The sequence below is a fragment of the Gracilinanus agilis genome, chromosome 2 (assembly GCF_016433145.1).
Source record: "Gracilinanus agilis isolate LMUSP501 chromosome 2, AgileGrace, whole genome shotgun sequence".
In the NCBI taxonomy this organism is placed as follows: Eukaryota; Metazoa; Chordata; class Mammalia; order Didelphimorphia; family Didelphidae; genus Gracilinanus; species Gracilinanus agilis.
In genome coordinates this window covers 663,198,807-663,217,542 of record NC_058131.1, presented here as the reverse complement: position 1 = coordinate 663,217,542, position 18,736 = coordinate 663,198,807, and the positions used below count along the sequence as shown (strand labels likewise).

At 39.1% G+C, this 18,736-nt stretch overlaps 1 protein-coding gene across 1 annotated transcript in view; it reads left to right on the top strand.

Annotated features, from left to right (window-relative positions):
- The window catches only part of LOC123234328 (heparan-alpha-glucosaminide N-acetyltransferase-like), a 370,163-nt gene that overhangs the window by 19,273 nt on the left and 332,154 nt on the right, over positions 1–18,736 (top strand). The window contains exon 3 of the mRNA XM_044660239.1: positions 8,765–8,892. Coding sequence (XP_044516174.1) covers positions 8,765–8,892 — 128 coding nt within the window. The remainder of the gene's footprint in view (positions 1–8,764; positions 8,893–18,736) is intronic.

Genomic DNA, 18,736 nt, shown 5'->3' with positions numbered 1-18,736 from the left:
CAAGTAGAAGTAAATAAGGAGTTGGGTAGTTAAGCCTGTTGGTGCTGGAGTCAGGAAAATTTGAATTCCAATATGGCCTTGGATACTTCCTAGCTGTGAGACCTCAGGAAAGTCATTTAAGCTCTGCTTTAATTTCTTCAACTGCAAAGTGGGGAGAATGATAACACCTACCTTTCAGGGTTGTAGTGAGCATCAAATGAGATGATATTTGTAAAGGGCTTTGCATAGTGCCTGGAACATAGTAGATGATAATAAATATTAATTTCCTTATTTCTCTCCTGAACTTGCTCTGTAGTTTTATGCTACTGTTGTCTTTGTTTAAGCTATTTAAAAAACCCTTACTTTCTGTCTAGAAGCAGTATTGTATATTGGTTCTAAGGCAGAAGAGTGGTAAGGGCTAGGCAATGGGGGTTAAGTGACTTACCTAGGGTCACACAGGTAGGAAGTGTGTGAAGTCAAATTTGAATCCAGGACCTTCCATCTCTGGGCTTGACTCTCAATCCACCGAACCACCTAGTTGCCTCTGTTTAAGCCATTATTTAAAACTTGGAATGTTCTTTCTTTCTTCTCTGCCTATTGAAATGCTACCCATACTTCAAGGTCCATTTTTGAAAGAGTTTTAGGCAACAGAAGAAAGTAATGTGATCTTCGCATAAGGGAGATAAATCTGGCAAGGATGCCAAGAATGAATTAAAAGTAGGCAGGTGAAGGTAGGGATCTATCAGGTGCCTGAACAATTAAAATATTGGCAACAAGGGATGGAGTCAAGAAAGATTGTATAAATACGATTGCCTGGACTCAGTAACTCCTTGGATATGGGATCCGAAGTTAGAAGGAAGCGACAAAGAAAACAATGAAGTAAAAAGTATGGGTGACTGAGTGGATGGTTACCATGCTGCCATTTTCATGCCAGTAACTGAAAAAGGAAAGTCAAGCTAGCAAATAGAAACATCAAGATAGCTTCCTGAGCTCCCTAACTAGGTTTTATCCAGGCCTAGGTCAGGGCTTGGGGAGTAAGTAAGGCTGAAACTCTGAACCTGTAATGATGAAGGCTTGTTTTGGAGGAGAATATTGGGGGGAATTGGTCACCAGGCTCTACAGGCATAAGCATCGTAGAATGCAAGCTGGTGTCATAATTGTGTGTAAGGAAATAAAAAACTTGGGTTCTGTTTTCAAAGAAGGCTTTTGAGGTAGGTAGAAAGACTTGATACTCTGAGGTTACACTACTCTATGAGGGTAGTTTATCACCTTAATTCTTGACTTATCCCTAACCTTTAACAAATGGGTCCTGTTTATTTGGAATTAGCCTTAGTCTGCCTGTTCTACCCATGGTTCTATTTCCAAGGTATAATTTGTTTATCTTGTAGGACTGAAGAATAATCATGGCTCCTTTCTATCTTCTCTAGACTTATTCTACTTTTTCAACCAATTCTGCTTATATCCTTCTATTCTCTTACATCTGGCCTTATTCTCTAATGTTAGAGTGTGGGTGGAGATGGCTGGATATTTTCTCTGTTTAGTATTTAGGTCATTGAAAAAGGGAAAGGTTTAGTTTCTCTCTTTCTCTCCCACCCCTACCACCTGCTCTGCTGTCATTCTGTAGTGCCCCCTTTTTAGCAGTCTTTCTTGGATGTGGGGGCTTCCAGCCTATGTCTCAATAGCTGAAAGAATGAATCACTTTCTTTTAATCAGTGAATCTGGCTGCAGAATTATTTGGGCTTATTCTATGGTATCCTGGAGTCTTAAATCAGAGGGAATAAACCACAACTCTTTGTTGGCCAAATGCTGACATTTTGTACTTGATCAGTTAACCAAGCAATTGGCACGTTCTTAAAATCGACTCACTTCTGACAACCAGGTTAACAAACATATTAAACCAAACAAGAATTGATTTTTGCCTATGTATCTGAGACTGGCCCCTTCCCAAGCTTAATAAATCTGAAATTAAAGCTAGGTCAATAGATGTCATTCTAAGAAATAGTTTTTCCCAGCAGAGTCACCAAAGAGAAACACAGAATCCCAGAGGTGGAAGGAGCCTCAAAGGAATTCTAACCTAAGCTATATCCAAAGCACGGATCTCATATAAAACACTCCCATTCATTCAGTTGGGTCCTCTTGGTCTCAATTTAATCCATCAAATACTTACTGAGTTCCTATTGTATACAAGGCATTGAAACAGCATGGTACAGTGGGTAGAGGGTTGGCCTTGGAGGTAAGAAGATCTGGGTTGAAAGCCCAATTTTACTATCTACTGGCTATGGGACTATAGGCAAGTTATCTAATCTCTCAATGTCTCTGGTGACTCTCTAAGACAGAGATTCTTAATCTGGGACTGATGAATTTATTTTTAAAAAATCTTTGGATAACTGTTTCAATATAATTGGTTTCCTTTGTAATTATATGTTTTATATTTTATGCATTTAAAAACATGATTTTGAGAAGGGTTCGGCAGGCTCTATCAGATTACTAGAAGGTGAAGAACCCCTTTTCTAATATTATAAATGATAAATGACCTACTGATCTGCATTGGTGGGATTTTCCTCAAGGAAGTTCCCTGCACTGATGAGAACCAAATCCAGATCATTGACCTTCTTCTTCCCTCATTCTCTCATCCCCCCAAGCCCCAAACAAACCACGTCCAAAAAGCATCGTGCTGTTCTAGAGGGCAAAGACAACAACAGTACAATCTTCGTCTTCAAGAAACTTACATTCTACTTGGGGGATGCAACATGTCCATAGATTAATAAATATGAAGTCATTTAAGGTGTCATTTAAGCATTTAACATGCCAGCATGAATACCTGGTATATCTATTGTGAGCATGGGGGGCAATGAGAGTGGAACTGGGAATCAGAGAAGAATCATGGCCCAGATAGCTAGCACCTGATCTGAGCCTTGGGTGAAGATAAAGATGATGAGAGACAGTTCAGGAATGAGGGAAGTCTAGGCATAGAGGTTGACTCATGTGAATGAATGGAAGCTGGAGATGGAATGTCAAGCCAAGGATGGTTGGTTAGTGTCATAGATTAGAAAGCTTAGTGTAGGAAGGGGAATAATGTGACCTATGACTTGAAAAATAGTTTGTGGTCTCAGAGTCTGGAGAGTCTTAAATCAATGAACATTTATTAAATGCTTACTATTTACTAGACAGTCAGCAAGCATTTATGAGTGCTTGCTATATGCCAGGGATAACTTAGATGATGCAGTGGATAGAGTACTAGACATGGAGTTAGGAAGACTCATCTTTCTGAATTCAAATTGGCCTGGGACACTAGCTATGTGACCCTGGTAAAGTCACTTAACCCTGTTTTCCTTAGTTTCCTCATAGCTGGAAAAGGACATGACCAATCACTCTGATATCTTTGCCAAGAAAACTCCAAATGTGGTCACACAGTTAGACGTGACTGAAATGACTAAACTATGACAGAAACTTTATGTTAGGCATTGTCCTAAGCTCTGGTGATATAAAGAAAAGGCAGAGACCCTGCCTTCTACAAATGGTGCCATTTGAGCGGAGTCTTGATGGTAATTAGGGATTTTCAGAGAAAGAGGTAAGGAGAGAGAGCATTCTAGGCTTGGGGAGTGTCATTCCAGGCAGTTCAAAGGAGAAGAGACGGGAGAATAGCAAGGAGGTAAGTATGACTGCAATAAAGAAGAGTAAAATTTAAGAAGGGTTTGGAAAGTTTGGAGTAACCCAACTTGTCTTGAATGTCAAACAAAGGAGGTAAAAGAGAGAGGAGCCACTGTTTATCAAGTAGGTGAGTGACATTGTCAGATAGTCAGACCTGCTAAAAGAAATCACTTTGGTACTTGTGTTTCCAGAATGGATTAAAGTGGGGAGATTTGAGGAGAGGAAGTAAAAACCCTAAATATAGACATACTCAAAATTTTTTTTTCAGTCAATGAGCATTCATCTTTTCCTTCCATATTGTTTCCCCGCAGTGGAAAAAAAGAACAAAATAATTTTCACAAATAATGTATAGACAAACAAAATAAATTCCACATTGTTTGTATTCAGAAATGCATCTCTCTATGTTTACCTTGAGTCTGTTCTGTCTCTGTCAATATGGTGGGTAGTATGCCCCTGGAATTGTGGTTGGTCATTGCAATGAATAATGTTTTTGTGGCTTTTAAAGTTATTTGTTTTTACAATGTTGTCACAATATGAATTTGTTTTCTTGCTTCTGTTTACTTCACTCTGAATCACTTATTTCATAAAAGTCTCCCCAGGTTTCTCTGAACCCAACTCTTATAATTTCTTATACTGCAATAATATCCATTACAATCCTGTACCATAATTTGTTTAGACATTCTCCATTTGAGGGGTTCCCCTTTACTTGCTAGTTCTTTGTGACTACAAAAAGAACTTCTATAAATTTTTTTTTCAAACCCTTTACTTCTGTGTATTGGCTCATAGGTGGAAGAGTGGTAAGGGTGGGCAATGGGGGTCAAGTGACTTGCCCAGGGTCACACAGCTGGGAAGTATCTGAGGCCAGATTTGAACCTAGGACCTCCCATCTCTAGGCCTGGCTCTCAATCCACTGAGCTACCCAGCTTCCCCTAATTTTTTTTTTTTTTATACACAAGTCATTTTCCTTTTTCTTAATCTCTTTGGTGTAAAGGCTTAATAGTGATATCAATGGGTACGATGCTTAGTGACTTTTAGGATACAGTTCCAAAAAGTTTTCCAGAATGGCAGAATTACTTCAAAATTCCAACAGTTTTGTGCATTAATATGTCTCTTTTCCTACACACCCACCAACATTTGCCATTTTCCTTTTGGGTCATGTTTGCCAATCTGATGGCTGTGAAGTAGAATCTATTTCTTTAATTTGCAATTCTCTATCAGTAATTTTTAGCATTTTTAATATGACTCTTTGAAAGCTTAGTTTCCTTGGAAAATTTCCTGTTTACATACTTTGGCAAACTGTAAAATGTCTCTTAGATAGTATTTTCTAGAAGTTTAGCTGAAAGGGAGGGGAGAGATATATAGGATGATAAGCTAGTTAGAGAGCAGGAGGATTTTTTTTTTAAAGAGGAGGCATGAATGTGTTTGTGGATAGTAGAGGAAGGAGGCAGGGGTTGTGGACAGATTAAGGATAATGATTTCTCTCTGATTTGATCTCTATGTATGGTTTCTCTGTCTAATCTTCATTCTTTTCCTATCTAGTGGCTTCTTTTTTTTTTTTAAGTTTAACCTTCATTTTAAAAAAAGATATTTTATTTTCCCAATTATATGTGATAATTTTCAATGTACATTTTCTGAAATTATAAGATTCAAATTGTCTCCCTCCCTTCCTTTCCTCAATCCTCCTGGAGATGGTAAGATATTTGATCTGGGTTATACATGGATTATCATGCAAAACATATTTGTATTATTGGTCATTGTTGTAAAAGAATAATCATATAAAACCAAAATCCCAAAATAAAAACATAAATAAAGTGAACAATTCTACACTTTGATCTGTATTCTGACTCCAACAATTCTTTTTCTGGAGGTGGATAGCCTTCTTTGTCATAAATCCTTCAGGATTGTCCTAGATCATTGTATTGCTGAGATTAGCTAAGTCTGTTGATCATCATATAATATTGCCGTCACTGTGTACAGTTTTATCCTGGTTCTGCTTATTTCACTTTGCATCAGTTTATGTAGGTCTTGCATCATCCTCATGCAGGAAAGACATAGCTGTCTTTCCAGCTTTTTCTGAAATCATCCTGCTTATCATTTCATTTTTTTAAACCCTTACCTTCCCTCTTAGAATCAATTACTATGCATTGGTTCTAAGGCAGAAGAGCATTGAGCAATAAGTGTTAGGCAATGGGGGTTAAGTGATTTAACCAGGTTCACACAGCTAGGAAGTGTATGAGACCAGATTTGAACCTAGGACCTCCTGTCTCTAAGTCTGGCGCTCAATCCACTGAGCTACCCAGCTGCCCCCTTTCTTAGATATTCTTGAAATGTCATCTTGTTCCTTAGGGACCTCCAATATCACCTGCAGGAGTGAGGAGGCTCTTTCAAGGTATTTTGTAAGCTTGCCATGCTCCCAGAATTGCCTTTCTACTTTCTCTGTCTGCTGGGTCTCCTTCACCCCAACAGGTTGCATTCCCTGGAAAAAACCTCTAGAATTCAGAGATTCCTTGACTTCAGGGAAATGACCCACAAAAAGGTGATGAATTCAAGATGTGGAATGAGACATACATTTTTTTTAGCCATGGTCAGTGCATGAATTTGTTTTGGTGGTCTATGTAGACTTGTTACAAGACTTTTGTGTTTCTCCGTTTTCCAATGAGGTTGGGAGGTAGAAAGGAAAGAAAAGAAATACTTTTTGATAAAAAAATGGAAGTATTTTTTAAAAACTTAGTCTAGAAATGAGCACTCATGAGGAGGGTAGTTTTAGGTGAGGTTCTGGGTTAGAACTACTTTAAGTTTAGAGTTGTTTTTAGAGCTCAGTCTATGGTAGGGAAAGAGGTAGATTTGGAAGATCCCACAGTTCTAGAGCTGAAAAGAGCTTTAGAAACCACCAGCATTATTCCTTACATAGAATGAGATGTAATAAAACTTGTTGATGAATTGGATTCATATAAGGTTAACATCTTCCTTTAAGGCTCAGCCCAGGTGCTACTTCCTCTCAGAAGCATTTCCTGAGTCCTCTGTTATAAATGCTCTCTTCCTTCTCAAATTTCTTGGGTTTCTCCATTTCTCTTTTCCCCAATAGAATGTAAGCTTTCTGAGGGCATGGATTTTTTTTGTTTTGTCTTTGTATCCTCAGTGCCTAGCATAGTGTCTTGTATCTATAAGTACCTAATTGTTGTTCAGTTCTGTCCAACTCTTTATGACTCTGTGGACCATACTGTCCATGAGGTTTTCTTGGCAGAAATACTAGAATGGTTTGCTATTTCTTTCTCCAAAACCTAACTAATAAATATTTATTGAAGTGAAGTGAAAGAGAGAATGATGAATGAAATGAACTTCCAGAGAAGATGGTGGGGATCACATTGAGAACATAAGAGAAGGGGGCAGAAGTTTTAGCAAGGAGAAAGGCCTTCCCTGGTCCAAGACTAAAACAAAGGAGGAAAGGCTGAATGTAGATGTAGATGGATTTTTAGGTCAAGAGTAGGGAGAGTTGAAGGGACTCACAATGGATTGTCCTTGAATTTTCTCAGTAAAGTCAGAGGTGAGGGAGAATGTTGGGAGTTTGAGAGAGAGGAGATGTTTTGGGAAAGTCACTGCAGAGAGTGTGATTCAGAAAGGAGCAGGATTGAAAGTTCACTCTTGAAGCAGCGGGGCTTGGCTAGCACTCATTGCCCAAGGTGATTTCAGGACTCAATCTGTCCCTGTCTTTGCTTCATTTTCCTAATGATCCCATTTATTTCCAGCAGCTCCATTTCCTCCCCCAGCTTTTGTGGGACTGATTTGATTTTGGCCTCAGGGTAGTTAAGAGACCAAAATTCTGTTTCCCCAAATGGAAAGAGTGGAGACCTAATGGATAAATTGCCTCCTGTTTTTCCTTGTTTTCTGATGACTCAGGCAACTTAGAGGTGGCTTCTGTTTTCTTTCTCATTAGTCTTTACTTCTTTGCCCATAACAACAAATTTCAGGCTCATTCAGAGAATAGTCAGCTAGAGAAGGCTGCAGAAGGTGGAGAATATTGGTGTTAAGAGTTAGAAAACCAAGGTGCCATACCTTGACTTAGCTCTGAGACCCTGGGTGTTCCTTGGGCAAGTCACTTTCTTGCCCTTTACATATACAGAATGGACATGGTAAAATACCTAGATTGTGTATTTAAGAATATTATTGTCTCTTACAACAATGACCAATATGGAAGTATGTCTTGCATGATAATGTACATATAATCCAGAATAAATTGCTTACCATTTCTGAGAGGGTAAAGGGAAAAGAGGGAGAAAATTTGGATCTCATAATTTCAGAAAACATATGTTGAAAATGGTTATTATATAAAATTGTGAAAATAGAATATCTTAGAATAAAGAAGGATATGAAATAAAGGAATGAAGAAGCTTAATGGTTTGATAGGACACCTATTCAGGAAACATATGTGACCATGGCACAAATATAGACTGTCCCTCAGACCCTTGTGCTTCCTATGCTACACAACTCTGGCTGGCCACCTTACTGCTATCTACTGGACCTGCTATCCTTTAGGCATTTTTTTTTTTTGCTGATCCTTGCTTGGAATTTCATTTCAATAATTCCATGCTAAGTATGTCTGTCCTTGTTAAACTTCAACTATTTATTTATTATTATCTTGTAGGGAGGCTGTGGTTAGCAATACCCTCCTCTATAGGGAGTGCTACAGCTCTGTTGGTTCAACTGCTCTTTCAACCACCATCCAAGCAGTATTGGTTAGAAAATGTGTTGGTTGTCTTTGTCCCCTTCTCCCCTTGGAACATCTAAGTTACAAAGCCAAGCTTCTAAAAGAAGCATTCTTGAAACATCCACTTCTGAAAGATCAGGGCATGAAGTGAGAGGAGAAAAGAAATAGGACTTTTGGTCTATTATTTAGACAGGAGAAATGAGGAAATGAATTTGGAATTAGCCTGAATCTTGAAGTATTAGCCCTACCACTTGCTAGCTGTGTGGTCTTGAGCAAGTTACTCTGAAACTCAATTCTCCCTAATAATTAGAGCTATCACAAAGTGGAATGGGCCGGCTTGGGAAGAAGTAGAAGCAGTAAGTCTCTCTTTATAGGATGAAGTTGAAAGTTCAGATAAGCAATATAATTTTCTTATTTTTCTGTACATAGCTGGAGTGAATTATATGGAGAACACGGCTGGTATTCAGTGATTGTCCAGCCGGGGCCTCTGGGTCAGAATGAGAGTGGATTACTTTGTACCTTCAGAAAGGACCGAGACCCTCAGAATGGCTATATCCGTAAGTATACTCTGGTTCGTCAGTAGTTAATAAATGTTTATTAGGTACCTACTTTGTGCTAGGCACTGTACTAAAGTCTGGTGGGTACAAAGAGGAGCAAAAGAGAGTCTTTGCCCTCAGTCTAATGGGGAGACAATTAGCAAACAAATATGTACAAACAAGCCCAAAACAGGAAAAATAGGAGACAACTAAAAGAGGGAAGGTACTAGAAATAAGATTTGGCTGGGAAAGACTCCTTGTAGAAGCCGAGATTTTAGCTGGGATTGAAAGAAAGCTGGGAAATCAGTAGGGAGGGGATGGGGCAGAGCTTTTCAGGAAAGGGAGATGTAGTGCCTTGTTCATACAATAGTCAGGAGGCCAATGTCACTGGATCAAAGAGTAGGTGGTAGGCAGTAAAGTGTGAGGACTGGAAAGGTAGGAGGGGGCTAGGTTATGATGGTCTTCGAATGGCAACTAGGGAACTTTGCATGAGATTCTGAAGGTGATGGGAAGTCACTTGGTGTGACCAAACTTGTGTAGCCACTTATGTGATTTTTCTAGTCAGTTCACTATTCTAGGTCTTATTTCTTCTTCATCTGTAAAATGAGAGAATTGGAATAGAGGCTCTTAAGCTCTTTCTACCTCTGACATTTTGAGCATATAAATTCAGTGAGACTTTCTGCCTATGTGACCCTGGTCAAGTCACTTAACCCTGTTTGCCTAGCCCTTGCTCTTCTGACTTAGAATTGTTACTAAGATAGAAAGTAAGGGTTTAAAACAATTTCCTCAGACAATATACATTGGTGCTTAAGCTTAGAGAATCTGCCCCAGAGGCAGAGCTGACTCTATTCAGTTCTTGGAAGCAAAAGTGTCACTTTTGGGATAGATATTCTTTATTATTATTATTAGTTATTCTTGAACATAATTTTTAAAAGTCTAAACTTAACACCAAAATAATTAGGTAATATTTCCCTATACAAAGTATAACAGCAAAAGAGGATTATATAGAAAGCCATGAATCTCAATATTTTTTATAGCTTCCTTTTTAAAAAGGCTATAAAAATTCAACATGTTTCTTTCGAAGTTCTCCCACTTGCTTTTGCTTCCATCTGAACTTCCTTTTCTTCTCTTCCGTGCATTTAAAAAATGCTTTGATCCCTTTTTTCTTTCTCTTTTGGTAAACAGCACTGTCATTAATTCCCTTTTCTAAGCCCCCCTTTTTCCCCAGTGGAAAAAAGAAAAACAAAACTCTTGTAATGTAACCAATAACCACAGTCAAGGAAAACAAATATATATACTTGCTATGTTCAAAAATATATTCTCATGCTGCATCTTGAGTCCATCCTCTCTTTGTCAAGAGATAGGTACCATGCTTCATCAGTAGCCTCCTGGAAACATGATTGATCATGGCGTGGATCAGAATTCTTAGGTCTTTCAAAGTTATTTTTCTTTACTAGTTTATTTTATTGCATACATTATTTTTCTGGTTATTTTATTTTGCATCACTTCATACAAGTCTTCTCATATTTCTCTGAAACAATCCCTTTTGCTATTTCTTCAGTGAATCTTCCATAACATTCACATATCATAATTTAATGGGAACCCCCATAATTTTGAGTTCTTTGCTACAACAAAAAGAGCTGCTATAAATAGTTTCATACATATTGAGATGTTTTCCTCTCTTTATAATCTCTTTGGGGGATAAGTATTGCTTTAATTTTCATTTCTCTATTTAGTGATTTATAGTAATTTTTTCCATTCAGATATTGATAGGTTGGACTTGTCCCTTTGAGAACTACTTGTTTGTATCCTTTAATCATCAATCTATTGGGAAATGGTGCTTGCTCTTATTTAAATCATATATATATATATGTATATATATATATATACTTTTTTTCTGCCCCATTTTGGGTCTCCTTTTGTACTTTATTTAAATTACTTAATTTGTTAAAATTCCCAGGTATCCTTCTCTCCCTCCCTCCCTCCCTTCCCAGGACTAGAGATGGTATCATTTGACAAAAAGATACACACACACATATGTATTACTAAATCTTGTATGTTTCTGTTTATCAGTTCTTTTTTTGGAGGTGGTCATTCTTCAAACAATATTTTTGTTGCTGTATATAATGTTCTTTCTCTTTTTTTAAACCCTTACTTTCCATCTTGTAGTCAATACTATGTATTGGCTTTGATATGAACCCAGGTCCCCCCCTGACTCCAGGCTTGGTGGTCTACCCATTGAGCTACCTAGCAGTTCCATTGGTTATATTTTTTAAAAAAAGTTTTACTAACCCTTAGTGTGTGGTTTGCATCACTATTATTTCCCCGATATTACTCTTCCTTCCCCTCTTAGGACTCTCTAGTGTGATAAAAAGGACTTAAGCAAAATGTAGTGTTCTTTTGGCTATTTAAACAGTTTATTCAATAGAAGAAAAGCTATATGGATAGAGGGCTGGTCTTGTAGCCAGGAAGAACTGAATTCAAGACCTACCTTTGATACTAGCTGGCTAAAGAAAGAAATGAATATTTATTAAGCAACATTTTACAGTTATCTCATTTTACCTTTTCTTTTTTTTTAAATCCTTACTTTCCATCTTGTAGTCAATACTGTGTATTGGCTCCAAGGCAGAAGAATGGTAAGGGCTAGGCAATGTGAGTTAAGTGATTTGCCCAGAGTCACACAGCTAGGAAGTGTCTGAGGCCAGATTTGAACCGAGGGCCTTCCGTCTCTAAGCCTGGCTCTCAATCCACTGAGCCACCCAACTGCCCCCTCTCATCTTATCTTTATGACAATTCTGAGAGGTAGGTGCTAATATTATCCCCATTTTACAGCTGAGAAAACTGAGATATGCATAGGTCAAGTGACTTGCCCAAGGTCACACAGCTTGTAAGTGTCTGAGGTCCTGACTCCCATTCAGCACTCTATCCACTATGCCACCTAGCCACCTCTGGCCCTGCCTCTGGCAATCATTTAACCATTAATCAGTGTTCTAGGTGGGGTAGTGGATAGAATGCTGAGCCTGGAGTCAAGAAAACTTCATCTTCCTCATTTCGAATCTGGCCTCAGACATGTCTTAGCTGTGTAACCCTGGACAAGTCACTTAACATTTGCCTCAGTTTCCTTACCTGTAAAATGAGCTGGAGAAGGACACAACAAATCATTCCAGTGTCTTTGCCAAGAAAATCCCCAAAACAAAGAGTCACGTTCAACTAAAAAGAGTGAAGAACAACAATACTAACAATATTCTAGACATGTCTCTTATAGTTCATTAGTGGAAGAGATTTCTTCATTGGGGAGTTTCCTATTCCAGGGAAAATACAGATCCTGTCCCTATTCCTAACCCACATGATGGAAACTTTCATAACTAGGCATTTACATCTAAACTGACAAGATGGAACCTTTTATTATTTTTGTCCTTTTTCATTTTTATTTTTTTATTATCCTTTTAACATTTTTATTATCATGCAAAACACACTTCCATCTTGGTCATGGTTGCAAGAGCACCCTCATGCAAAACCTAAACCCCCAAATAAAACCATAAATACACTGATGTGAAAGATAGTCTGCTTTGATCCATATCTGTCCAACTCCTCCACTTCTTTCTTGGGAGAGATGGAACCTTTTATTTTATTTTTCCTTTTTTTTTTAATTTAGAAAATTTTTTCCATGGTTCCATGATTCATGATTCTCCCCCTCTCTTCCCTCCCCCACAAAGCTGACAAGCAGTTCCACTGGGTTATACATGTAAGATGGAACCTTTTAAAAGAGATGCGCCAAAAAACTAAAACCCCCCCCCCCTGCCCCCTTTACTGGAGAAGAAAAGCTTAGCTGCAAAGTAACTCAAGGGCTTGGTAAGAGAAATGGAGGAAGCAGTATTGGCGAGCCTGGGCTGTTCTCTTAGGCAATGCCAGAGATTTGGAAGGACCAACTGTTTCTTGATCTTTGTAAGTGGTGGATGAGGAACAGACTCATGGGGGTAGCGGAAAAGAGTCTTTGGCTTCTCAAATGTTTTCATTCTTCTAGCAATGGAAGGTATCTTTAGTAGGAGACTGGTAATTTGCCAGGACACTTCCTAGCTGGATGTAAGTGCCCCAAAAGCAGAGAATCTTGTTTGTTTGATCTCAAATGAGGTCATATTTGTGAAGCACTTGGCATAGCGACAGGCACACAGTAAGTGCTTAATAAATGCTTGTTCCTTACCCTGTCTTTATAGCACCAGCACCTAGTAAAGTACCTTGCACATGGTTGCTGCTAATTAACAAATAATAAATAAAGGCTTGGTTGATAGATGCGTGGATCAGATTGGATTTTGTTTATTGAACTTGTTTTCCATTTATATCATAGTACAGCTTTGTGTTATATTACTTTGTCTGACTCATAACCATATCCTTCAGGGACTGGTTGAAGAGAATGTCTGCCTAGAACTTTGAGGCCAGAGGAGAGAAGCTGGGGAGGGCATCCTAGCTATCCTAATATAGCTGAGGTTGTCTCATGGGAGAAAGGAAAATACTGTTTCTGTATTGCCCCAGAAGACAGAACTAAAGCTAGTGAGTAAAAGTTCCAGGAAAAATTTATTTTGACTCAGTGTAAAGAAGAGTTCCAATCTCTTTCCCATTAATTAATCTCTTCCATGTCACCTGTTCCCTAAATTTATTGTTCCCTATACAAAGGTGCAGAAGTAGGAGATGAATCAATGAATTTAAGGAACCTCAAATAGGTGGGTATTGGATATTGGAATAGAGACCCCCAAACGTCTCTCTCAGCTCTATGATTCTTCTAGTGAAAACTACACTAGACTTAGGACTAGATGCCCTTAGCTGGAGTCTCACCATTCCCGTATCAAAATCTGTATGGTTCTGGCCAAGTACAAACTGAAACTCAATTTCCTCAACTGTACAATGGGAATAATATTACTTTCAGTATCTGTTTTTTGAGATTGTCGGGAGGATCAAATGAGATAATATATTGAAAGCATCATATAAGATACGCATTATTTCTGGTAATACTATTTTCCTTTCCAATTTCGGAATTGCTTTAGGGTAGAGGTCATTTGTTCCTATTTTCTTACAACCCCTGGCACAGTGCTAGGCACATATTAGGCATCTATTGAATTAAATTACAGTTAAAACTCATTCTTTTTGAGAGACAATGGAATTTGTGATGAATTGGCATTCCAGGCTCCAAGTGCCAGTCATCAGAAAATCTTTGTAATAATCCATTTCGAGTGATCTATAGAAGGACAGCTTATTTCAGTGTATTGATTTTCCCTTATTTAGCTAGACAGTTCATGATCAGTGGAGGGAAAGGACTGAGGGAATGAGCTGGACTGCTGGTAAAAGAAAACAATAGTGGAATAGCCTTCACTGATAAGTGTCATCATTTAACCATCCTACTGGGAGGGGATGGGGGGGATTTGGGAGAAGCACCTGCATGAAAGCAGAAATATGATTTCAGGTCAGAGCTGACCCCAAACCAAAAAGGACAGAGTCAAGATAGAATCAGAGAATGTTAGAGCTGGAAGAGACCTTAGACATCATTTAGATTAGAGGTTCCATGGATGGATTTTTTAGGGATGAGTAAATTTAGTTGGCAAAACCCCAAACAAAAACACATCTTTATTTCAATATAATCAGTCCCCTTTGTAGTTCCTTGTATTTTATTTTATGTATTTTAAACACATTATTCTGAGAAGAGGTCCATAAACTTTATTAGACTGAGAATAAGATTCATGACACAATAAAGCTGGTCACCCCTGTTCTAGTCCAGTGCTTTTATTTTGTAGATGAGGAAACTAAGACTGAGGCCCCATAAGGTTATCTTAACATTTTTGCTGGGGTATGAGCATTTCAGCAGGAAGTGATGACATTAGAAAGGCCCTTTTGGGGAAACTAGGAAAGTTGATGGCACATTTAGACTGTTGTTTTCCCCAGTACAGTGGTTCTCCAAGTGTTTTGATGTACAGATTATTTAAGGGAGGCCCTAAGATCCTAGAAATCATCTAATAATAGCCAATATTACCTTAGAGCTTCAAGGTTTACAACACACATTACAAATATTATCTCATTTTATCCTCACAACAACCCTGGGAGGTAGAGGCTATTATAATTATCCCCATTTAAAAGGTAAGAAAACTGAGGCAGAAAGAAGTTGGACCTGCCTAGGGTCATTCATCTAGTAATTATCTGAGGTCACATTTGAACCTAGGTCTTCCTCATTTGTTCCATAATGTAATTCAATAGATGCCTAATATGTGCCTAGCACTGTGCCAGGGGTTGTAAGAAAATAGGAACAAATGACTCCAAGTCCAGTGTTCTTTTGTACTATGGGGTCCCTTAGCTGCCATTTACTACTCTGCCTCTTGGCACTTGGGATAAAAAACAAGCACGTCAGCAGAATGCATGTGAAGATTGGTTTTATTTTGACAGTCAGAGGATAGGATGCTAGACTTGGAGAGGGGAAGACCTGGGTGTTTTCAAAGAAGGGAGAACATTTACAGTTGGGGGAATTGGGAAATGAGGGGAGAGCAACTGGGCTGTAACTTGAAGGGAACAAGAGATTCCAAGATGGCTCTAGGGATGAAGCAACCTTGGGGGGGGCGGGGGAAACAGACTGGGCTTAGTCTAAAGCTGAGGCATTCTGGATTTGGAGAATCACATAGAGAGGTGGTGGATATGAATATATAAAAGACAGGGAAAGAGTCTAACTATTTGTTAAAGCTTATTTTTATATCATGTGTCGTTGAGTCTTGGTGGGTGGGTAGGAGATCTTCCAAGGAAGACTGGGGAGGGGGAGACATGAGGGAAGGGAAGTTAAACGAATGTTTACTGGCAACTGGCCATCAAATACATTTCCCCTGACTACTTTGGTCCTCAATAATCTCTCTGTCCTTTGGAATCATAAGCACTTATTGTTTGTCCCACTCATCTGACATTTGGCACGGACTGCTGTATGATATTTCCTGTCTAATTATTTAACTTTTAGATGTACAAGCCTGAGAGTCCCAGCTAGACTGCAACCTCAAGAGAAGGAACACGGGGTACAGAAAGAACAGTGAATTTCCAGTCCTGTATTTGCCATTTATTTGCTACATGACTTTGGATAATCCCTTTCCTTTTCTTAACCTTGATTTTCTCATCTATAAAATGGGCATAATAACTCTTGCATTACTTAACTTATAATGTGGTGATGAGACTAAATTGAAGTGATGCACATCAAGGACTTTGTGATAGAAAAATGATCTGAAAATGTGCTCTCTTTATTGCTATTATTTTACTTGATTTAGCAAGAATTTATTATGCACCATTATATAGTGGGTACCACAGTTGTTAGAGGTGTTAGAGATACAGAAACAAAAAAACAGTCCTTGCCTTAAAGAAGCTTACATTCTACCAGTTATGTGTACGGCATGTACAGAGATAAATAAATATAAGGTAAATTATGGAAGGAGTGAACGCAAACAACTGGGGTCAGAAAATAAATTTTAATAACTTTTTATTTAAATAAGAGGTGGCTCTTTAACTGAGCCCTGAAGGAAGCTAAGGATTCTACAAGTAGAGGTGAGGAGGGGGTGTAACTTAGGAGTGGGGAGACCCTGGGTCAAGGCAGAGAGACAGAAAGTAGAGTCGCTCAGTTCAGAGAGTAGCAAGTTGGTGAGTTTGGCTGGACCAAAGAGTGCACGAACATGAACTATTCCCCCAAAGGGAGCCAGCAGCCTAAGAAGCCTGTCTGTTGAGTCCTTCCCACAAGGTCCATGTTTCTGTGTGTGTCCATCCCTGAGCCTGGAGTAGATCAAGAAACACTTGAGTGAATGAGATGAAGGAATGATGATACTATGGAGAGACCTAAGCTTAAACCCAGCCTTAGACACTCACTAACTGGGTAACCTTGGAGAAGTCATTTAACCTCTATTTGCCTGTTTCCTCAACTGTAAAATGCAGATAATAGTAGTGCCTGCCTCCCAAGGATCAAACGAGATAGTATTTGTAAGGCTCTCAGTACAGTTTCTGGCACACAGTAGGTACTATAGAAATGCTAGATGGTCTAGATGGTGATGAACTGGCTCCATCATTACTTATGGTTGATCTTCCACTTTCCCAGCATTCCAGGAATAGTCCCTGACTATCTCCTCCCAATCCCCCCAGCCCTCCATGCCTCTGAGGTGGTCATGGAAGCTTGTGGACCATCTGGGTTGAGGTGACAGAGCTGGATCCAAAAGCCTGGGGTCTTCTTTGGCCAAGTTTACTCCAAGGGCTCAGGCTCCCATTTGGGGAAGGCAGATGAGCCCTGTTGATTTCCTCCAGGGCCTTTGTGTGTGAGTCAGCCTACGGAAGTTGCATTCATTTATTTTAATTTAAACAGGACCAATCTCATCTTGGAAAGTATCACTGCAGGCTCTGTGCCTCTCTTTGACTTTATGTTCTGGAGAAGAGGGGGGAGGGAGATGGCAGCATATTGGATTCGATGTTTGCAGCGTTTTCTCCTCATTGTCTTTTTTTTTTCCAGAGGAAGCAATGGAGTAGGGGGTAGGGGGAAATTTACTGGCTTGTCAGTAAAGCCATTGCTCATCCACAGTCCAGAAAGGAAAAGAAAGAGAGCATAAATTCATAGACCAAGTCTCAGGAAAGGAATAAATCATTTAGAAAACATTTCCTCGAGAAATCGTTGAAGCCTTACACTATCATTTTCTTTGTGTCCTCCCGTCAAATACATTTTCCAAACATGAAACAGGATCATATTTTTCTGTTTTCTTTCTTTATTATTCTTCCAGCTGTTCACCAGCAGCTATAAGATTGTAGTATTGGGTAAAAGCAGGAGGGGATTGCATAGAAGATGAGGCAAAGGGGACAGGGCAGTTGGTTCCTGATTATCTGAGGGCTGACTGTCTAGTTGGTGAATTATTCAGCATCTTTGTCTCTCTTTAGGTCACTTCTTGCTAATCCTGCCACTACAGAATTGCTTGAGCCCAAGTGATGAATTAGAACTCAAATCGTCAGCCAGCAACTGAATGTTTTTTTCACGTAGGGCAAAACCAGCCGAGAAGGGAGATAGTCACCCCGAAGAAGGGGCTCCTGTGTGTCCTGGGGTGGTTGGTAGGATGGAAGGCACGTTGAGGAGAGGGATGCCTTGGTGATAGAGCACAATTTTAGAATTAAAGGGACTTTATTTATTTTTTAAAATCCTTACCTTCCAATTTAGAATCTATACTGTGTATTGGTTCCAAGGTAGAAGAGTGGTCAGGGCTAGGCAATAGGGGTTAAGTGACTGACCTAGAATCGTACAGTTAGGAAGTGTATGAGGCCGTATTTAAACCCAGGACTCCTTCTCCAAGCCTAACTCTCAATCCACTGAGCCACCTTGCTGCTTCCTGTTAAAGGGAATTTAGAAGCTATCGACTTTAATCCCTTCATTTTACACATGAGGAAAGTGGGGGTATAGGTTAATCAATTTGTTCAGGGTCACACAGAATATACATGTCTGATTCAAGATTTGAACCCAGTTCTTACTGACCCCAAGTCCAGTGCCCCTTCTGTCACACCATGATGCCTGGAGTACAAGGAGGCTGCCCTATATGGCACAGTACCTTGAGGATAACGGTAGGGATGGGGATTACCACCCAGAGTAAACACACTCTCTTGGAATTCAGGGCCTTGGAACAAAGTCTTATTCATCCTACACTCATTATGGTTCTGAGTGATGTCACTTATGGGTATCTCTGGTAAAAGATTTGATGGTGAAAAAGTTTAAATTTTTGGCTTTAATTGTTCAAGTTATAGTGGAGTTAATTATTGGCAACATGTCAGTTTTCTACTACTACAAATAATTGAAAATGGATTGCTTCTGGGTTATTTTATATATATATATATA